This window comes from Gordionus sp. m RMFG-2023, chromosome 2 (assembly GCF_954871325.1).
Source record: "Gordionus sp. m RMFG-2023 chromosome 2, tfGorSpeb1-WG-v2, whole genome shotgun sequence".
Taxonomy (NCBI): Eukaryota; Metazoa; Nematomorpha; class Gordioida; order Chordodea; family Parachordodidae; genus Gordionus; species Gordionus sp. m RMFG-2023.
Window position 1 is genome coordinate 25,507,519 of NC_088776.1, and position 21,888 is coordinate 25,529,406.

General features: G+C 27.9%; 1 protein-coding gene across 1 annotated transcript; it reads right to left on the reverse strand.

Moving 5' to 3' along the window:
- Window positions 1-9,201: 9,201 nt before the first annotated feature.
- Window positions 9,202-21,280, reverse strand: LOC135924212 (putative uncharacterized protein DDB_G0282133). The gene is made up of 3 exons (XM_065459259.1): window positions 21,201-21,280; window positions 18,502-20,317; window positions 9,202-9,317 (listed from the first exon to the last, which is right to left on the reverse strand). The coding sequence occupies exons 2-3, from the start codon at window positions 20,303-20,305 to the stop codon at window positions 9,202-9,204; spliced, it is 1,920 nt and encodes a 639-aa protein (XP_065315331.1). The 5' UTR covers window positions 20,306-20,317; window positions 21,201-21,280.
- Window positions 21,281-21,888: the final 608 nt, after the last annotated feature.

The window sequence follows — 21,888 nt, forward strand, 5'->3', positions numbered from 1 at the left end:
GCGGCTTAATAAAAAATTTTAAAGTAAATAAAGTTAAATATTGTTCATTTTAAAATTAATTATTGATATTTATTAGTATTTTATAATTTAAATATTATTTTATAATGTGCAATTAATAAAAATGAAGGTTTTATGTATATGTTTTTTATTTTAATGATGAAATAAAAAAAATATACCTCCCATACATAATTCGAATGTAGATTTGAATATAAAAATGTTCAACCCGGTTTTTAGAGGTTCGAATCGAACCGATATATTTATTTTTTACGAACCGAACCTGAACATTGAACCGTTATTTTTATCCGAACCTGACCTGAACCGAACCGATATTTGTTCTTGTTTATCAAGTGATAAATTCGGGTAACATTTATTAAAAATTAATAAAAAAATTTTAAAAAAAGTTTATAATAATTTTAAAAAAATTATAAAAAAATTTACATATTTTTTAAGGGGTATGAAAAATACTCATTGCTAAACTGTATTGCTTGAATTGTTAAAAAGCAATTAATCATAGTCAATTAAAATTTGATTATACTATTTTTCAGAGTTGTTAAAAGATACTTTTTAAATGGATCAAGATACAGATACATCGTCTAAAATAATATCTAGATACATCAAAAATCTATCTAGATACAGATACAGATACCACATTTTTATATCTAGAAGATACCACATTTTTATATCTAGATACAGGATCTAGATACTTGTATCTAGATCCTTTAACAACTCTGCTATTTTTTATTAAATAAAAAATTGAGATTGAATATCAAATAATTTATAATTCTATTTTTACTTAATATTATTGGGAAAAAATATATTTACTAGTTTATAACAACTCAAATTTTATTTTTCATTTTTAAAATTTAACAAATATATATCCACATTCAGGCGTTAAATGCATAAATAGGAAAATATCATCTTAAGAAACCAGAATGATTATTAGTTAGCGCTTTTTTATATTTGGGTGTAAATACATATGAAAAACCTAAAAATTTTTTTAAAAAGATAGGTTTCTTTGACATTTAATTAATGAGTAGGTTTAGAATCGAAAAATAATGGAAAACTTGTTAGGCACATATTGCTGGCGTTATTCATCAAAATCTCTTCACTTTTGGTTTATACCTGTACATTTAGGTGTTAAGCATTATTCTAATAATATTTCGAAAATATATGATTTGACCGAATGCCGAGCACAAAACCGACCACTTACTAATTATTCGATCGACCAAATTTGCTAGTAATATTAATTGAAAAATGTTCATTTTTGTTTTATAAATCTATAAATACGTGTAAACCAATCAGATATTTTTAAAACAAAAATATGATTTATAATTATATAATAATTTTAAATTTTAACAGGTAATATTTAAAATTATTTATTTTTTATATTTTTACGTACACATTCACTTTTCATTTTATTTTTAGGAAAATTCCAAAATAATTTTTAAAAGATTTTTAATTTTTATTTAAATTGTAAAATATAAGGCAGCCAGGAATTTTCAACTTAGGTGGGGTGGGGGGGGGTGGGTGGGGTGGGGATAGTTTTTTTAATATTAAATCATCTTATTTGGTAAAATTGATTAGAACCAATAATATTTAGTAAGTGTTCGGTTTTGAGCCCGGCAGTCGGTCAAATCATAATATTTTCAAAATATTTTTTAGGATAATGCTTAACACCTAATTGTACACATATAAACCAAATAAATAATTTTCAAATAAGGCCAGCAATGCAGTTTTCGGTTTCAAATCGGTTATCGGTCAAATCTCGATATTTTTAAAATATTTTTTGGAATAATGTTTTACACGTATTTATAGATATATATAACAAAAATTGATATCACTAGCAAATTTGGTCGATCGAATATTTAGTAAGTGGTCAGTTTTGTGCTCGGCATTCGGTCAAATCTTATATTTTCAAAAGGATAATTCTTAGCACCTAAATGTACACGTATTAACCAAAAATAAAGAATTTCCCATAAATAATGCCAGCAATGGAGTATTTCGGTTTCAAATCTGTTATCGGTTAAATCAAGATATTTTTAAAATATTTTTGGAATAATGTTTTACACGTATTTATAGATATATAAAACAAAAATGAAAAATTTTCAATTATTATTACTAGCAAATTTGATAGATCGAATATTTAGTAATTGTCGGTTTTGAGCTCGGCATTCGGTCAAATCATAATATTTTTTAGGATAATGCTTAACACGTTAATGTACACGTATAAACCAAAAATAAAAAATTTTCTTCAGATAACTCCAGCAATGCACTATTTAGTCGTTGGGCCGGTTTCAAATCGGTTATCGGTCAAATCACGATATTTTTAAGATATTTTTTTGGAATAATGTTTTCCACATATTTATAGATATATATAAAAGAAAAATGAATTTTTAATTAATATTACTAGCAAATTTGGTCGATCGAATATTTAATAAGTGGTCAGTTTAGAGCTCGGCATTCAGTCAAATCATATTATTTTCAAAATAGTTTTCAGGATAATGCTTAATACCTAAATGTACACGTATAAACCTAAAATGAAGAGATTTTGATCAAGCCAGCAATATGTGCCTTACAAGTTTTCCATTATTTTTCGATTCTAAACCTACTCATTAATTAAATGACAAAGAAACCTATCTTTTTTAAATTTTTTTTAGGTTTTTCACATGTATTTACGCCCAATAGAAAAAAAGCGCCAACCAATAATCATTCTGGTTTCCTAAGATGATTTTTCATATTTATGCATTTAACGCCCTCTTATGGATTATATGTTAAATTTTAAAAATGAAAAATAAAATTTGAGTTGTAATTTTTTTCTTCTTCTCTTTAGCTTTCACCTTTTCTGGTGGTACTTCAACATCTCTCCACTTTATGTTATTTATACAATCTCTTTTATTTAATTTATACTTCTTTATATTGGCTCTAACATTATGGTCCCATTGATGTTTTGGCTTCCTCTTTTACGTTTGCCCATCACATCCAAAGTCTCAACCTTATTTCCTATGTAGTTCATAGGCCTTCTCATTGTGTGCCCATACCACCTAAGTCTGTTTACCATTAACTTAGTCTTAATGGGCACTACCTTTAAACTACAGTATTCTTGTACTGGGCACCATTATCCTTTCTTGTTACCCCAGCAATCATCCTCAGCATTCTCATCTCCATAGTTTGTAGACTTCTCTCGTCTGATTCTTTGGTTGGCCATGTTTCCGAACTATATAGAATAGTTGGTTGTACTATGGAACTGTAAATTTTTCCATTTAATTTGTGTGGGATTCTTTTGTCAAATAGCACTCCAGATAAAGATCTCCACTTTAACCACCCTTGATTAATTTTACTTTTTATCTCTTTCTCTATTGTGCCGTTTGTTTGTATAGTGGAGCCCAAATATTTTCAGCTTTCAATTGCCGATATCTGCCATTCATTTATATCAATACTCTCTGTTTCATCTCCTCCTATCACCATATACTTCGTCTTTTCTCTATTTACTTTTAGTCCTTGCTTTTCTAGGATATTTATCCAACTCACTAATCTTTCTCTCATTTCATCCTTGGATTCGGCAAGTATCACAATATCATCTGCAAATATCATATTCCACGGGACTGTTTGAGGTATAGACTGTGCTAATACATCTATTACTGTAATGAAAAGAAGTGGGCTGAGAGCTGACCTTTGATGAACTCCTTCGGCTATTGTATAACCTGCTGAAATACCTGTTGTGCTACAGACCATTGTTGTATGACCCATATACATATCCTGTATCATTCTTATATATTTTTCGGGAATATTTTTGTAGCGTAGCGCCCACCAGATAAGTTTTCTTGTGATTCTATCAAAGGCCTTTTCTAGATCGAGAAAGACCATATGTAGCTTTTTGTTCTTTTCCCTGTATTTTTCACTCATTTGCCTAATTGCGTGGATAGCATCTGTTGTTGATCTTCCAGGCATAAAGCCAAACCGAGTCTCTCCTATTCCGATTATATCTCTTAATCTTTTTTCTATTATTTTTTCGTATAGTTTTAGACAGTGTGACATTAGTTTTATGCCCCTGTAATTTTGACAATTGTGTGGATCCCCTTTATTTTTGAAGATAGGAACTAGATAGCTCTGCCTCCATTTTTGGGGAACCTCTTCATTTCCAAGTATTTTATTGTACAGATTTCTGAGGAGATGTATTCCATCATCTCCTAGTGCTTTAAGGCTTTCTATTGGAATATCGTTTGGATCCCTAGCTTTGTTGTTTTTCATATGCTTGAGGCATTTGATTATTTCTTGTTCTGTTATAGGTTGTACAAGGTTTTGACATGGGGAGTGTTCGTCTAGATGTAGTATGTGGGGATTAAAGTTGAGAATCTCCTGAAAATATTCTTTCCATCTATTCATTATTTCTTTTTCCTTTATTATCAATTTCCCATTTTTATTCTTGATTACTTTCGGAGCTCCGTTTATATCCCTATAATTCTTTTCTCGTTGTTTGGCTAATCTGTATATTTTATTTTGCCCATCTTTGGTATGTAGTTCTTCATACATGTCATCGTATGCCATAGCTTTGGCCCTAGCCACCGCCTTTATAGCTATATTCTCTTGGATTTTTTGTAATTTGTCTTGTCATCTGGGTTTTGGGATTTGTACCATATTTTATATAGGGCTTTTTCTCCTTTATAGTGGTTTGTACCTCTTCATTCCACCACTATAGTTCTATGTGTGATTTGTTGCCTCCCCTTGTCAAGCCTAGTGTCAATTTGGCAGTGTCTATGAATCTGTATGAAAGGTCTGTCCACATTTTTTCACTGACTTGTGAGGAATCTATTGTTTCAATGTTTGCATTGATTGCAAAGGCATCTGTCATTGTTTTTAATTTGCCCCATTTAATGCATGGTTCCAGTTTTATCTTGTTTTGAGTGGATTTATTTGAGATGTGTAAATTCATGACTTGTAGCTTGAGTTGCGAAGCGATATCTTCTCCTGGGATGACTTTGCAGTCTATTACATCTTTTAATCTTCTGAGAGAGATTAGCATGTAATCTATCTGTGTTTTCCTTGTACCACTTTCATATGTTATTAGATGACTGTCTTTTTCCCTATAGTAGGTGTTGGTTAAGGCAAGGTCGAAGGCTTGCGATTTCAGTACATGCTCTCCTTCATCATTTCTTTCTCCATATCCAAAACCACCATGATGCCTTTTGTAGCTATCTCTTGCTTTCCCCACATGCGCATTTGAGTCATCACCAACTATGTCATCCTTAGGGATTTCCATTACAGCTACATCAAGGATAGCTCTAAAGTCATCTTTCTCTTCTTCCTTGCAACCCGTTTGAGGAGCATATACTGAAAGGATGTGTAGTATTGATTGACCAATGCAGAGTTTTATCTTCATTAGTCTATCAGAAATCCTGTTGACTTCTACTACTGAGGTTAGATCTTGATTGAGGATGATGCCGACACCGTTCCTATTGCTAACAATTCTATTATAGTACAATTTATACCCATCTCCAATTATTAAAGCCTTCTGATCTTTCCATTTCGTCTCTTGTATTCACGCTATATCAACTTTTCCCTTATTCAACATTAGTGCCAATTCTCTCGTCTTACCTTTAAGCGTCCCAATATTCAAACTTGCTAATCTTGTCTTCTTTGCTTTGACCTTTACTTTACTTTTCACAGGATGGAGGTCTACCAGTGGCGTAGCTAGAAATTTTCCTTAGAGGGGGTCCATACATATAAAATCCTGGGGGGGGGGGCTTCACCTCCCAGACCCCTTTAACGGGCCTTCGGCCCTTTTGTCCGGCCTTCGGCCGGGTTTATCTTAAAAATCATAACCATATCTTCGATAATATATAATAAATATATTTTTTAAATGCATCAATAATATGTTTTTATAATTTAGTAGATTATTCTCAATGACTTTATAATAATACTACCCAGAATAATTTCAATAGTAATATATTATCCTTTCACAAACATCAAAACCAAAAAATATAAATATTAATGGTATTTATTTGATATAAAGTCAATTTTAAGTCTTTTGAACGTATAATCTAAAAAATTTGCTCTGGGAGGGGTCCAAACCCGAAAACCACCCCCGTAGCTACGCCACTGAGGTCTACACCCTGACCGTCGCTTGGAGGGAACGCCCTAGCTATCATATTCATATTTGCATTTGTTTCCTTCATTTTGTTTATTGGGCAGGTATCCTTAGCACCTGGCTGTCCAGGCCTGTCGGTGACCGGGGCGTCATCTCTAAGCTCCGAAATTCATCTTACCATATGTCTTTAACATCAGTCATCGAAGAAAAACTTGAAAGTTTTTATGCTCCTTACCAGGATTGAACCTGTGTCCTTCTTCGTCCTTCTGTTTCTAAGCATACATCTAACCCATTAGGCCACCCTGGAGTTGTAATAAACTAGTAAATATATTTTTTCCCAATAATATTAGAATTATAAAATATTTGATATTTAATCTCAATTTTTTATTTAATAAAAAAATAGATTTATGTATATAAAAAAGAATGTTTCTGAAAATTATTTAAAAAAAAATATTATATAATTAAATTTTGATTGATTATTGTTAATTGCTTTACCAATTAGCAATACAATTTTTTAAGTACAAATATTTCTATTTTTAATTTTATTATTTGTATACATAGTAACGAAATAATCGCGTTACATTAAAAAAAGGTATATAAGCGTAACTCCGTTATTATTTTTTACAGCACAGGTCAAAATTTAACATTGTTACTTTTTCAGAGTAACAAAATGTCTCTATAAATTATAGGGATTATAAAGGAAAGGTATTATGTTTTAAATAAATCTAATTCAGTTTATTTGGTAGGTCCAATAATTAATTTAAGTTTGATTCTTTACTATATCTAATAAAATAAAACACTTGTTCCTTAATTCATTTAATCACATTCCACAAAAATTCATAAAATATAATTATAACGGACCAGAACCAAAGGTATAGCGGTCCTGTTTAATTCCTGTTCCATTCCCATTTTGTCCAAAAAAATATATTCCATTCTCGTTTCGTTCCAAGTTTCTTCAGGTTCCAGAATGGGTTCCCTAAAAAAATTACTAATTTTATTCATTCATTTGTGTAATACAAAAATTATTACATCTAAGATTTAATAAATGATATATTCTCTAAAAGATTAATATTTATATTCCTACGGCATGTTATTATAAATCTATTAAAAAAATCCTTCAAAACCAACTTGGTAACAGAATTGTTTAAAGAAAATTAAAACATTCATTATTAGTTTTATAACATAAGATAAAATATTCTAAATTTGATTTGAAAAAAAGTTTTATAATCATAATCACATATAAATAGATAGATATAATATAATACTAATAATATTGTTTTGTGAAGTAAAATGCAATTAAAAAATGCAAAATGAATATTTATGACTATAATTAAATTAAAATTTTCATATTATTTTTCGGAACATTCAGGAAATGTTTTGGGGTTCCATTCATATTCCATAAATATATTAAGAATTCCGTTCCCAATGTTCCGAAAGGTTACTTTCCAGTTTCCTGGATTATAATAATTACTTGAACATTAAAATAATATGTAGATAATGTTATTTATTATGTTACCATATTATTAACTTTATAATATATATTATTTATTAATATTGATTATTTAAACGAAGATACCGATCAATATAATAATCTTAAACTATAACTATGATAAATTCTTCTATATTTAATATATTATACTAACTCAAGATTATAAATAAAAAATCGGAGTTAACCAAAATGACACATTTAATGAAGATTTCTAAAATAAGTTCATTATGTGATCACAAGCTAAAAAAATTATTAATTGTATTATTAAACATAGACCTTTTCCCATCAAATATAATGAAAAAAGGCATTTATATCAGTGATCGTTATAAGAAGAGGACCAAGCTATCCTGAAAATATATAAGGTTCCCTAAAAATTTATTTTTTAGATATAATTTTTTGCAATTAATTAACTCTTATTTGCTAATTTAGGACAGTTTTAAAAATTGTGCTCTTCAAGTTGAAAAGAGCTAGCGACGCCACTGATTTATATCAATTTAATATATAACCATTGGTATCGCTAAATTAGTTTCAGGCATAGTCAATGAAACTTTTTAGTCAGTATCTTAAGGGGACATAAATTTAATCTCGGTTTGCTGAACACTAGTTTTTTTCCTCTCTTACGACGTCACATATAACTCGAAACCAATTTATATTATATTATATATTAATTTACTGTATACAATCCATTATTGGTCATAATTTATTTTTAGGTTTTTAATACGCTAATGACTAGAGACCTCCAAAGACAAATTATTTCGACCAACCTGACTTGACTCGCTAGAAGAAAAGCTTTATCTCAACTTGAAAATTTTTTTAAACAAAAATTTCTGACCGAACCCAACCCGTATATGAAATTAATTCCATAATCCCTACCAATTCAATTTGAAAATCAGAAGATTTTAAAAAAATTACCCGAATTTTATTTTTTAATATATATGTATAAGAAATAATATAAAATGAACAAAAGTGTAAAATAATATAATCGTGGCTGATTAAATTCAAATAACAAGAAATTTCCAAACCTGACTCAACCGCATCTAAAAAAAAATTCCTAGATATGACCTATTATAAATTTGTTTAATGATGGGTTAATTTTCCGATTGTATTAATAATTTCTATATCTTATTTATTCTACTAATTATAGGTTATATTTTAATGATATCTTTTATATAAAAAAAAAACTTAAATATTAGAGAATGAGTTTAAAAATCAAGTTATAAAATAAAAATATATTATTTAATATTATTGCAAATGATATTTCTAACCTTAACGTTATTATTGATTTACTAATGAAGTTGAAATTATATTCATACGTTTATCTCTTTTTTTTACAAATAGGAGGACAATATTGAAAATATATCTTATTTCGAATTTTATTTAATTAATACTTTGTACCTGTATCATGGGAGGAGGGAGGTGGTAGCTTTCTACATATATGTATAATATTCCAAAAAAAATAAAATGATATCCAATTTAGCTTTCATAAAATATATTTATATAACTTGTATTTTCATTTTTGTGTATATTTTATAAAATATTATAAATTAAATATATAATATTAATACTCATATAAATGGATATAATATATTTCAATGTTTACAAGGATGATGAATTATCATTATTCTTTTTATCCAACAAAAGAAGCCTTGTTCAACCGATGACCTAATGATGTTAATGAATTAAATCTTGGGGATTTGACTTTACACATAAACTTTAAAGAGTTAAAATTCAATTCTTTATTACCTTTATAGTATATATAAATGAAAAATTTAAATAATAATATGTAATACCAATTGATTTTCCTTATTTGCCTAAATTTAAATTACACAGTGGATGTTAATCTGGGTAAAAAAGTTAAACTTTTGAAATAAAATGTAAATTCCAGCATTAATTTATTTATAAGTTGGCAAATCACATTTGGCTAATCTTATCCAACAACTCATTTTAGTCTATACCTTTTTAATTTGATCATTTGCTAGTAAGAAAAATTAATTATTCAGTTTTTCATAATTCATATAATAGATTCTTGGAGTATTATATTAAATATGTTCCGGGGTTCAATCATAAGTGGAAGATGTGCTAGAATCATTTATTCTAGTGATTTAGAGATTAAGCATCATGGGGTAAAATGGAAAATTTTAAAATAAATGTTCTGCTCATAAAATATGTGTGAAGTTATTAAAAAACAACTCTTAAGCTAAAAATATATTAAATAAGTGTTAAATTCTAAATATCATAGCAGGTTATTACTAATTAAGGGAATATATTATTGCAATTATAGATTTTCTTTGCTACTTAAAAAGGAAAAAAAAAATCATAAACACCAAAAGAACCCTGTGAGCTTCTTTTTTTACTGGACTTAAAAAAATAGTATCAAGATTCTCTGTTATTTATATTTAAAGATTCGTGGTCTTCACCTTCGGAAGATACTGATTAGTTCCATTTATTTTAATTAATTATTATTTTATTTTTTTCCATATGCTTTATGTAGTGAGTAGAGTCCTACAAAGTATTTTTTTGCGGCCCGAATAAGACTTCTTGAATAAAAAAATTTCTCTGTACAAACCCTCCCAAAGCACAAATTTTTCCAGCCCGACCTGAATAAAATTATTTTGGAATTCGAGTTTAAATATTATAATATATAATGATGAATAACGGTTAAATTACCATTGCCTCCTAGTAAAGTTACGTTCCGTTGTTTAAAACGTGTTAATGTTACAAAATCTCTAATTGAAAATATGAAAATTTATTGATTTATTTCTCTATAAAGTCTAAAATAATGGAAACTAGTTTATTAATATCTTATCGTTTAATTTATTATAATAACAATTAAAAAGATTGTTATTTTAAGCATTTGATAATAGACTAATTTATCAAATAAAACATCATTATTGTTTCCTGATCGTTAATTTAATTTGCAAATGAGAATATTACATTTCTTTGATTTTGGATATTTACAGGTATATTGGGTAAACTCACTGAATCACGGGGAAATTTTTAATATATTTATTTATTTTTTTATAATATTTTTTTAAATATTAAAAAACAAATTATTTTTATAAAAAATAATAAATATAAGATCGTTTGAATATTTTCTTGGTGTAATTTTACAATAAAAACGGAGTAAATTTTAAAGTTTAAAAATTGAGTATATTCAAATTGAATTTTGGTGTATTTTTACAATAAAAAAGTATTTAAAAATTTAAAAAAAGGACTGTATTTAAAAATTTTAACAAACGAAGTATATTTAAGAATTTAAAAAAACGGAGTATATTTAATAATTAAAAAAAACGGATTATATTTAAGAATTCAAAAAAACAGAGTATATTTAAGAATTTAAAAAAACGGAGTATTTTATTTGTGAAAATTTTCATAATTATTACAATTTACTATTAAATCAAATACTAGATAATTAATCAATTTATTTGAATAAACATAATTGTTATATTTGAATGTTTATATATATTTTAAAAGGTTACTCTATTTGAATTATATATTTCTTACATTTTATATTATCTTATGGAGGTCAATGTAATTGCATATTAGTAGTAGTTAAATGACATAATTATAAAAGACTATATATAGGAAACAATTTTATAATAAAGAATCTATTGTTTTGACTATAAAAAATGGCGACGAGATAAAAAAAAAATTTAAGTCGCGCGGTTTTCGCTCTTCGGTCAAGTTTAATAATATATAGAATTATAAAAAAAATTTCTGTTTAAAAAAAAATTATTATATATATTTAGAAATTATGGATAAAATTATTCTCCAGGACTTTAAAAAGGAAGATTGTTCTATCGAGGACTACGTTGATTATATCTAATATATACTAAATGTGAAAAATATTCCTCAAACTGAAGCCACTTTAAAAAAATTATTTATAGCTTATGGAAACATTATAACTGATATCAAAAAATTACTCTATCCTAGGAATATAGAGGAGGTAGGATGGATTGACATATATAAAATAGCAAAACAACTATATAAAGATGAAAGAACTATTTGGCATCAAGAATTGATTTCATTAGATTAACTCGCGGGGCTACTGAATCCGTAATGAGCTATTTAAAAAATATAAAGGAGCTAGCCCGAAGATGCGAATTTGAAGACAATGTAGAACTGAGAATTCGAGATCAATTAATCACCGGACTAAAGATGTCACAACTGGATAAAGAACTACGATTAAGATATCCAGATACTAAAGACGAAGACCAACCGTTAAGCTTAAACAAAGTGGTAGAATTGGCTTTAGCGATGGAATGAGCCGACTTAATACTGCTAAAATGGTATATAAAATCAAAGAGCCGAATAAACATGATAATAATAATCGGATAAATCAACATGATAAAAATAATCGGCAGTATAATAATTATGATAATGATAAACGGCACCTAAAATGATAATAAAGCATATGTAAAAAGAGAACTAGTGCCCGGGTATAATAACTACCATACCAATAATAATAGTAATTGGAGAAAACCATGCTATTTCTGTGATCGGTTTCATGCTATTAGAAATTGTCCCGCCTACGGAAAATTGTGCAGTAAATGTAGGAAACCAAACCACTTCGCCGTATGTTGTAAAGCTAAAGAAAAGATTTACGGAACAAATTACAATAATAAAGAAGACGATTCGGATGTCTCAATAAGAAAAATATACAAATATGGGCAACATCCAACAATTGAGGTATTAATAAACAACCAAAAAATTAAAATGGAATATGATACTGGCTCGGCAGTAACCATTATTAATGAAATAATATGGAATAAAATCGGAAGGCCAAAACTTAGAAGGGCTCAACTACATATGGAAATAATAGAATAGAAATTATGGGCGAAGCTGATTTAAAAGTACAATTAAATAATAACATAAAATGGCTTCCATTATTAGTCACACAAACAAATGATGCAGCTCTATTATAATTTCCATGGATTATCGAATTTGATTAAGCGTTACCAAAAAATGTAAAAATCAATATGATCAACAATAGATATAAATACAATGATAGGTAACGTAAATATTGACAAACTATATAAATAAAGAATTTGCTACGGTGTTTGATAATAAATTAGGATTAATAAAAAATGTCGAACCAGTAAAACTACAATTGGAAGAAAATACAAAACCAATTGCACTGCCAGACCGTTGCCTTTAAAAGTAGAAATCGAAAATGAACTGAAGCGTTTGGGAAAAAATAATATAATCAAGAAAATAGATCCATCAACAACAAGAGTAACCTGGAGTACTCCAATGGTAGTGGTACGTAAAACTTCAAGCGAACTACGATTATGTGGAGATTTTAAAGTACCGTTAAATAAATTTCTACTAAAAGACTATCACATTCTACCAACGTTTGAAGAATTAATAGCAAAAATAGCGAATGGAAATAAATATACAACATTAGATCTCAAAGATGCATACCTACAAATGAGCATTGACGATGAATCGCAAGAATTATTAACATTGGTAACACCAAATGGATACTACCGCTATTTACGATTACCTTTTGGTATAGCTACAGCACCAATAATATTTCAACGATATATGGACGATTTACTGGCTGATTGTAAAGATACAGCAGTTTATTTAGATGATATTATAATCACAGGAAATAATGATACTGAACTATTGAGAATATAAAACATGTCCTTAAAAAATTACAAAATGCGGGATTAAAAGTCAAAACAAGCAAAATAAATTTTATGAAAGAAAAAGTATCATATTTAGGATACTGGAATACACCTGGATAAAAATAAAATAATAGCAATACAAAAATATCCAACGCCAAAAGATAGACATGACATAAAATCATTTTTAGGTATATTAAACTATTATACACGGTTCATACCAAACTTACATGGAATCATAGCCAATTAAATAATAAAACTAGTAAAAATGTTAAATGGAATTGGACTAAAAAAGATGATGCATTATTTGAAAAAGCAAAAGGAATAGTAACAGAACACAATACTATACAATTTTATAAACCGGATCTTGAGTTAATACTAGAAACAGATGCATCAAACCAAGGATTTGGAGCTGTACTCCTGCAAAAATATGATAATGGTAATGAATACTATATAGCTTACAAATCGAGAACTTTACAAGATGCTGAAAAGAATTATTCAACAATCGACAAAGAAGCCAAAGCTATAGTAAACGGCGTAGAAAAATTTCATAACTATTTGTATGGACGAAAATTTAAAATACGAAATAAACCTTTAATAAAAATATATGGGGATAACAGAGATTTAAACGCTTTAACAAACCAAAGATTGTTACGTTGGGCTTATAAATTATCAGCATATGATTATGAAATAATGTATAAGAATGGCGCAACTAATATAATTGCAGATGCTTTATCGCGAAACCCAATAGAGAAAAATGATAATAAAATAACAAGTGAAAATAAAACAGTGAAATATATTCGAAATCTTACTTATGACACATTAACTTTATCAAGAAAAGAACTTAGAGATGAAACTGCGAAAGATCCAATTTTAAGAAGAGTAAAAATATTATTAAATGGTATAAAAATACAAAATCAAGCACCAGAATTACAAGCTTTTAGAACAAGAATAAATGAAATAGAAAATGATGACGGTATCCTATTTTGGAATGGTCGCTTAATAATTCCATATTCACTACAAAAACGAGTTTTACAGATATTACATACAGGTCATCTTGGTATTACATCGATGAAATCCATTATGAGACATTATATATGGTGGGAAAAATTAGATAAAGATGTCGAAAAATTAGTCAACCGCTGTATCGGGTGTCAAAAACATCGCAGAGATATACCAGAAGTTGTCGTATACCCATGGAATCCGCCAGCACAACCCTGGGAAAGGGTACATTTAGATTTTGCCGGACCACTAGACGGATTTTATTGGCTGGTAGGAATCGATGCATATTCAAAATGGATAGAGATCGATAGAATCAAAGATACCACAAGTAAAAATTTAATAAATAGATTAGAAAAATGGCTAACACAATATGGTGTTCCACGTCAAATTGTCACAGACAATGGTCCACAATTCATATCAAATGAATTTTACAAATGGTGCAAAAATAAGAATATACAACACATAAAAACTACACCATACCATCCGAGAAGTAACGGATTAGTTGAAAGATGCATACAAACTATAAAAAATCAGTACTTTGCTAATAGAGAACAATCAAATGATGGGGAAAAATGCCTTAATGAAGTATTAGTTACATATAGAAATTCCGAACATTCCTCAACGGGCCGAATACCTGCCAAACTATTTATGGGGAGAAGACTAAATACTTTATTAGACTGGGTGAAACCATCAATTACTGAAAAATTAGAAACCTCTGTAGTAAAACACGATCAGTTAAACAAAGGCATACATAGATTTTGGAAAAGAATTAGTTTGGATAAAAAATCCACTTGAAAAAGGATGGCATGAAGGAAAAAGAATAAATCAACAAGCAAAATTCTCGTATAACGTAGAAGAAAAAGATAAAATAGTACGAAAACACGCAGATCAACTACGAATAAGGGAAGAACCAGACGAAACCAAATCAATAATACCAATTGAACCAAGTCAAAAAGGAAGGCAACCGCGTTATCCAACAAGGGAACGAAAGCCAACAAAAATATTTGAATGTTTATATATATTTTAAAAGGTTACGCTATTTGAATTATATATTTCTTACATTTTATATTATCTTATGAAGGTCAATGTAATTGCATATTAGTAGTAGTTAAATGACATAATTATAAAAGACTATATATAGGAAACAATTTTATAATAAAGAATCTATTGTTTTGACTATAAAAATAAACAATGATAATATAGATATATATTTTTAAGGAAAAACAAAAATAGTTCTATATAAATTTATATTTTAAAAATATAATTAATTTATTCAAATTTGACATATTTCTAATATTACGAAAATAGGAATATTTACATATATATAAATGAAAGGAAGATTTTCTTCCATTTCTGGGGATGCTTACCTTAAGATCCCTCTAAAAACGCTCAATACGTTGAGTATGGGTCGGTATGGTCTATAAAGTTTCTTGACCTAGTAATGATCATATCAATTTTCATTAAGATTATTATAAACTTGAAAAAATATTAAATTTTAAGATTTGTGTAATCAACTTTGAATTATTATTAAATCAAAAAATTTCTACCAAAATCCAGACGATCTTATATTTATTATTTTTTTTAAAAAAATATTAAAAAAAAATAAATATATTAAAAAAAAATTAAAAATAAATAAATAAAAAAAAAATAATATTAAAAATTTCCCCGTGATTCAGTGAGTTACCGTATATCTATTTCAAAGGATGAGTAGTAAGATATGAGATTACTTAAATTTTAACGTCATTCTAATTGCTTCAACACCAAGGAAATAGAAAAGAAATTACTTTTACCGGGTTATCTTGGGGGCTAAACCTAAAATTCGGTATAGGAGATCTTACCTTCAAAGTTACTGCAGCTTACATTAAAGGGTATTGTATTTTTTTTATCGAAGATAATAATCTACAGCGTAATATATTAAACAGATGGAGCTAAGAACGCTATACTAGCTTCTGACCAGAGTTGTTAAACCCTACTTTTAAAAGTAGCGCGCTATTGCTATCGCTACCCATATAAAAAGTAGCGCGCTAAGCTACTATTTTTTAACTACTATTTTTTAAAAGTAGCTTTGGCTACTATTTAGACAACTTTTTATAAAAAAAAATTAGAAATAAATTTGTTTTATTTTTTGCTTATAATATAAAATTGTATAGTATATAATACATAAAAATCAACATTTATAAATATTTAAATATAGTTAGTTTTGATAATAAAAAAATTTATGTTAAAAGACTATATTGTAATAAAAATATCTATTCATTATTCATCATGGTAATATTCATTTTTTTATTTATTTTGCTGCATTTTAATATAAAAATTATTTATACACTATCATTCCCAAGTCTAGAGCGACAATTAGAAAGTATAAGTTTCGCCTAACTAAATAGTCTCTCATACACTAGCACTTGAGGGCAAGGCAGTATTTAATTTTATATACATATTTTTAATATAAGAAATTATAAAATACTCATTTGAGTATTTTTAGATTTATTAAACGTGTCTCTATTATTGTAGTATCCTTTATTTCAAAAATATTATCAGTGAAAGTCGTTTTTATGGTTGTAACTAGGGCATCTGTTTGGTATGAGACTATTCAGCTTTACCATGAGCCTATCACGTTGATCTTTAGCATCATCGAAATGATATATGACCAGTTTAATTTAAAATTGGGATGAATGATAAAATTTATTTGCAAGTACATCCTATGTCTGGCATCCTATATCCTTTTGAGACAGCTAATGCTACAGATCTCCTTTTTAAAGTCTTAGGGTCTAGCCAATGACCTGTGATTCTCAAATAAGCTCTAAAAATATTAATATCAGATCAATTTATAAATGTAAATAAGTTACCTTCTGTTGTGTCCAAATACCTGCCGTGGTACATATATAGGATATCTCTGACAACTCTGTTATTAGAACATCTTTCATCACTTCAAAGTTATCTGCTATCTCAATCTAGTGTCTGGTGACATAAAATTGTTGTACCAGGGAATAGAGCTTAAATCATCATGATCAATGATGGATTATCAACCAAGGACAGTGGGTGAGTTGTATCAATTACAAAATCGTCAATAACTATATCAGCCAATATCTGAGAAATTGGCATGTGCAATATTATTAATCAATTTAGCTTGAATTGAATTGATTTTGGATGTAGTTTCCCCTAAATTAAAATTATTACGATGTTTTTTGGCATGAACATTTTTATAAAATAAATACTATTATAATTCAAAAATGACAATTACCTTAGGTCTTTTTTGAAGTTATAGCCACTAGATTTATTTGAGGATATATTTTTTTTTACATTTTAAACAAATAAATTTGTAGCCAACTTTTGTTTTTACATTAATTTGAAAATATTTTGGGAAATGGAAATGTGTATTATTGTTATCAAGAACATTTCTTCCAAGGTACCTTCCACTTCATTAATATTATAATTGTCTGACTCATTTACATCGATTTCGATATTCATTTTCGAAGACATTTTGAATAATTTACACCAGATGAGATGATTTAGGTTTATAATACAAATTGAAAATATTAATTTCAATTTCAAAATAAGTAATAAATCATAAAAATTATAATTAATTATATTATATTTAAATTTTCATACTTATAAGTTATATTCATTATATTTTTATTAATAATTTGGGAAAAAGTAGCATGCAATTAGCTATCGCTACCAAAAAAGATAGCGCGCTACTTTAACAACTCTGCTTCTGACAAGTTGAAGCTAAATATTTGATCACACCTATTTTCAAGTCTATTTAAAGATAAAATTATATTAAAATCTTTCCATTGGACTCCTATTTCATTTATTTTTATTTAAAATATTATCTTAAATATTAATGTACTTTTTTTAACTAACGAAAAATGGTTAAGTTATGTTACACACACAAATCAGGTTACAAAACTCTTCGTTACATTTTCAAGATAAAAGTAGCACAAGAGAGTTATGTAATGTAATGTTATCTACACCGTAAAGCGATTTATAAATTTTTTGCCCAACCCTGGGGAATGGAGTAAAATGCTATAATTTCCAATTAAGGCCTACATTACCATCGATAATAAATTCTGATTTTGTAATCATAAACATAAAAATTTTGTCACAAAATAGCAAAATATTTACCATCCTACCCCGGCGCCTTATATCTTTTTATAGAGGTTAAAAGCTCATTTGCATTATCAAATCGAAGATGTTTATATTCCGATTCATAATTTCTTAATATAAAAATTTATACAATTTTTCTCTAATATTGTCTATAAAAATTATATTGAATGTTAAAAAGTTCAATGTACCTATATTAGCGACAGTTGGAGAGAGAGCGTTAGGGAGAGATGGAGTGGTTAACAATAAGATATCAGTTGGATCGGTGGCAATATCAGGTGCCCCGGCTGCTCCAACTTTAATCACAGATTTCAATATTTCAGCAAAGATGGCCGAAATTTGCCAGTCTTTCTTAGCTGAACATTGTTCAACATAAGAATATTTCCATGTTTTCCTAACTAAATGTGCAACCGCTTTTCTGGCAGCTTTACGCTGTTTGGTGATGTTGGCTGAATGACCAAAATTCCCGATTGTATATTGATCCAAATAGTCCTTTTGAATCATATTTGAAACTTCGTCATGTTTGTCCTTCGACCTTTGAAGGTCTAAAACAGGTTTGACTAAAGGTACCACATAGAAATGTTTTAAAGGTGTCAAAATGGCTGTAGGAACATCTTGGCCTCTTTCATGATCAAATTGAAAATCCTGTTTTTTATAAGTGGGAGAACCTTGAGACTGTGTTTTTGAGATATCCTCAGTGAGCAAATCAGTTTTATTTGCCACTATAACTATGGCAAATTTGTTGCAATGATATTTGGAAGAATGAGATGTTATAGAGAAATTTCGATTTACTTGCACATGATTTGAATTTGCATTATTATTCTGAGTGTTGACGTTTCCTAAATTCAAAATATTGGAAAACTTTTTGGAAGAAAATGACAAATTGTTATCATTTAGATTTAAGTTTGAAGAGAATAGGGTTAATGCATTACTTTTTGCGTTAGATTTATAATTTAAACAATTGTTATTAGATTTTGGAATGAGAATATTATAACTTTCGGAACAAGGCTTCGCTAAATTTTTTATATCGTCAATATTAAATGTTGCTTCATTATTTATACCTTCAATATTATCATGCAGCACATTTATGGATGGTGAATATATAGGCGACAACGTATTATTTCTGGGAGGTATTTCGTTAACTTTATCAGCATTTTGTTGTTTGTTTCTTTTTATACGAGTTAACTTCTTATGACTTAAATTTGTTTTATCGTTTTCCACTTGAATATCCTTTAAATTAAGTAACTCGAAAGATTTTTTATATGGTTTTATTGACTTCGATTTTTTTCCGATTAAAATATTATTTTTCAAGTGATGATCATTAAAAAACCATTTTCTAGAACTTTTTAAACCTGAGGATTTCAGAGAACTATTAGAATATTCCAGAGCTTTTTGATGACTATTTATATCTTCAGGAAGGGTAAAAGAATGACTGCAAGTGGTTCCTGATGAATTTAAAATATTTGGCACCAGAAAGGAGGACGAAGATACTCTATTTATGTCCATTCCAGCATATTTAGGCGCAGTGTGTGAAGTTTTGAGAACGTCTTTGAAACACTTACTATTATTGGGTTTATAAGTGAGGGTTAGATTTTGAGCTAGATTGTTAAGTTCCCGATGATCGCCCAATTGATTGAATGATTTTCCCAAATTTGCTCGTACACGGACTATTTTGTCCCTTACAGATCTGATATATCTAAAGGTATCTAAGGAGTTAATATCAAAGACCATGAGATAGGCGTCAGCAGTCAATAGACCGTAGTGCCGGTAATGTGTCCATTCATCCAAAGAATCACTGGGAAAATTGGGAATGGAGGGTAGGTCGTTTATGCGCAAGTGGTAAGCCCTATCATTGACTATCATTGTAACGTAATAAGTCTCTTTGCAAAGAGTTGGTTTGTAGACCCCTGTAAATTCCCCTGACGTAAACCTTTCGACCAACGCACTTTTTCCTACACCCGGAGCTCCTAAGAGTACTATCTTTATCAGGTTCATGAAATTTATAGCCTATAAATTTAATTTTTCAATTATTTTGATCCTTTTTTATAATATTTTTTTCCGATTAATTTTCTCTTATTTTTATTTAGAAAATAAAAATTAACTAAATTAAATGATAAATATTTAAGTATCTTAGTTAATGGATTATTCTCGAGAATAAAAGAATATATATACTCTAGATATAATGTTTTAAATCAACTTCCTTATTTTATTTTGGATCTAATAAAAATCATATAATACAATTTGATAATAACGATTAAAGGAGAAAATTGGAGTGCTTTTATAAAATTAAAAGTTTCAAGGGTAATTATAAAAAGCTCAAATTTCATAATATTATTATTATTATAACCAATGTTAATTTGATGCAATAATATTGTCGTTATTAATTAATATAAGATTAAAAAAAGGATTAATTTATAAAACTTAAATTTTTTGTATTCTACTAGAGTTAAATTAAAAATGATTTCAACATTCATATAACAAAAAGGAGAATATAGTTGCGACGACTTTTATAAATTGTTAAATAAATTGTAAAAATAACAATTGAGACTAATTTTGCTAATATTCGCAAATAAGCATCAATGATAATCAATATCCTACTACCCTTTTCGAGTAAAACTTCCAATCATCAGGGGTTTAATAACTTAGAGTTTTAAAATAATCCACTAATATCAGAATGTTCAAACTCAGGCGGGTGTGAGTATTAGGCGAAATTTTCCAGCTTCAAATGACAATTAAAAATTATATAAATACTAAACTTTTTTAGAAAAAATAAATAAACGTCTTTCAATATTAGTGGGTAACTTAGGTAATTTTGTAATATAAAAATAATAAAATTTGTTTTATCGAATAAAAAGTGGTTTTTCAAAAAAGAATTTATAGAATTACATACCTAATAACTTGTGTTACATAGACATTAATATGATGTGAATATTTATAAAATCATTTTAAATGGATCTATAAAAGATTTAATTAAGTTTCACAACGAAAAATTTAAAGAATTTTTTAATAATAAAAATAAATTTTATATTTTATTTTAAAAATCGATAAAAATAAATAATGTTTTAATAATAAATATAATATATATTTATAATAATTTTTGTCACAAGTTTTATTTGCCGCGCATTGATCCTAGACATCGGCGAAGATTATAAGAAAAATCATCAAGTCGGCCCCTTAAAAATAAAACTAATCTTATTATGGCTTGAAAAATAATGGAAATGATCATTTTTATAGATTGAGGTATATAAAGAATTACTTTTTAAAAAGTGAGGAAATATCGGGGGAAAAATGTAGAAGCCTTGCTGGTAGATGGAAAACGGAAAAAAAGGTGTAACAAGAATATTTAGATTAAGACCTCGATACAAATATTACATTCGATTAGACATAATAAAATGAAGGAAAATATCGTCGTGATAGAATGAAACTTAAATAAATAAATCTATGGACCACCGCCCCATTCCACTTCCTTTTTTTTGCCTGCCAAGTGACCAAATTTAACAATTATCGGCAAGGAGTGAGAGAATTCAATTTCGCTATTATTGTATAGTAATTATTAAAAATAACATGTATACTCTCAA

Excerpts from the sequence above, each read along its gene's own strand:
- LOC135924212 (XM_065459259.1), bottom strand. The coding sequence starts at position 20,305 with ATGAACCTGATAAAGATAGTACTCTTAGGAGCTCCGGGTGTAGGAAAA. Across the intron at positions 9,318-18,501 it reads TCCAACTGTCGCTAATATAG|GTAATAAAGAATTGAATTTT; the intron begins GTACATTGAACT and ends TATACTATAAAG.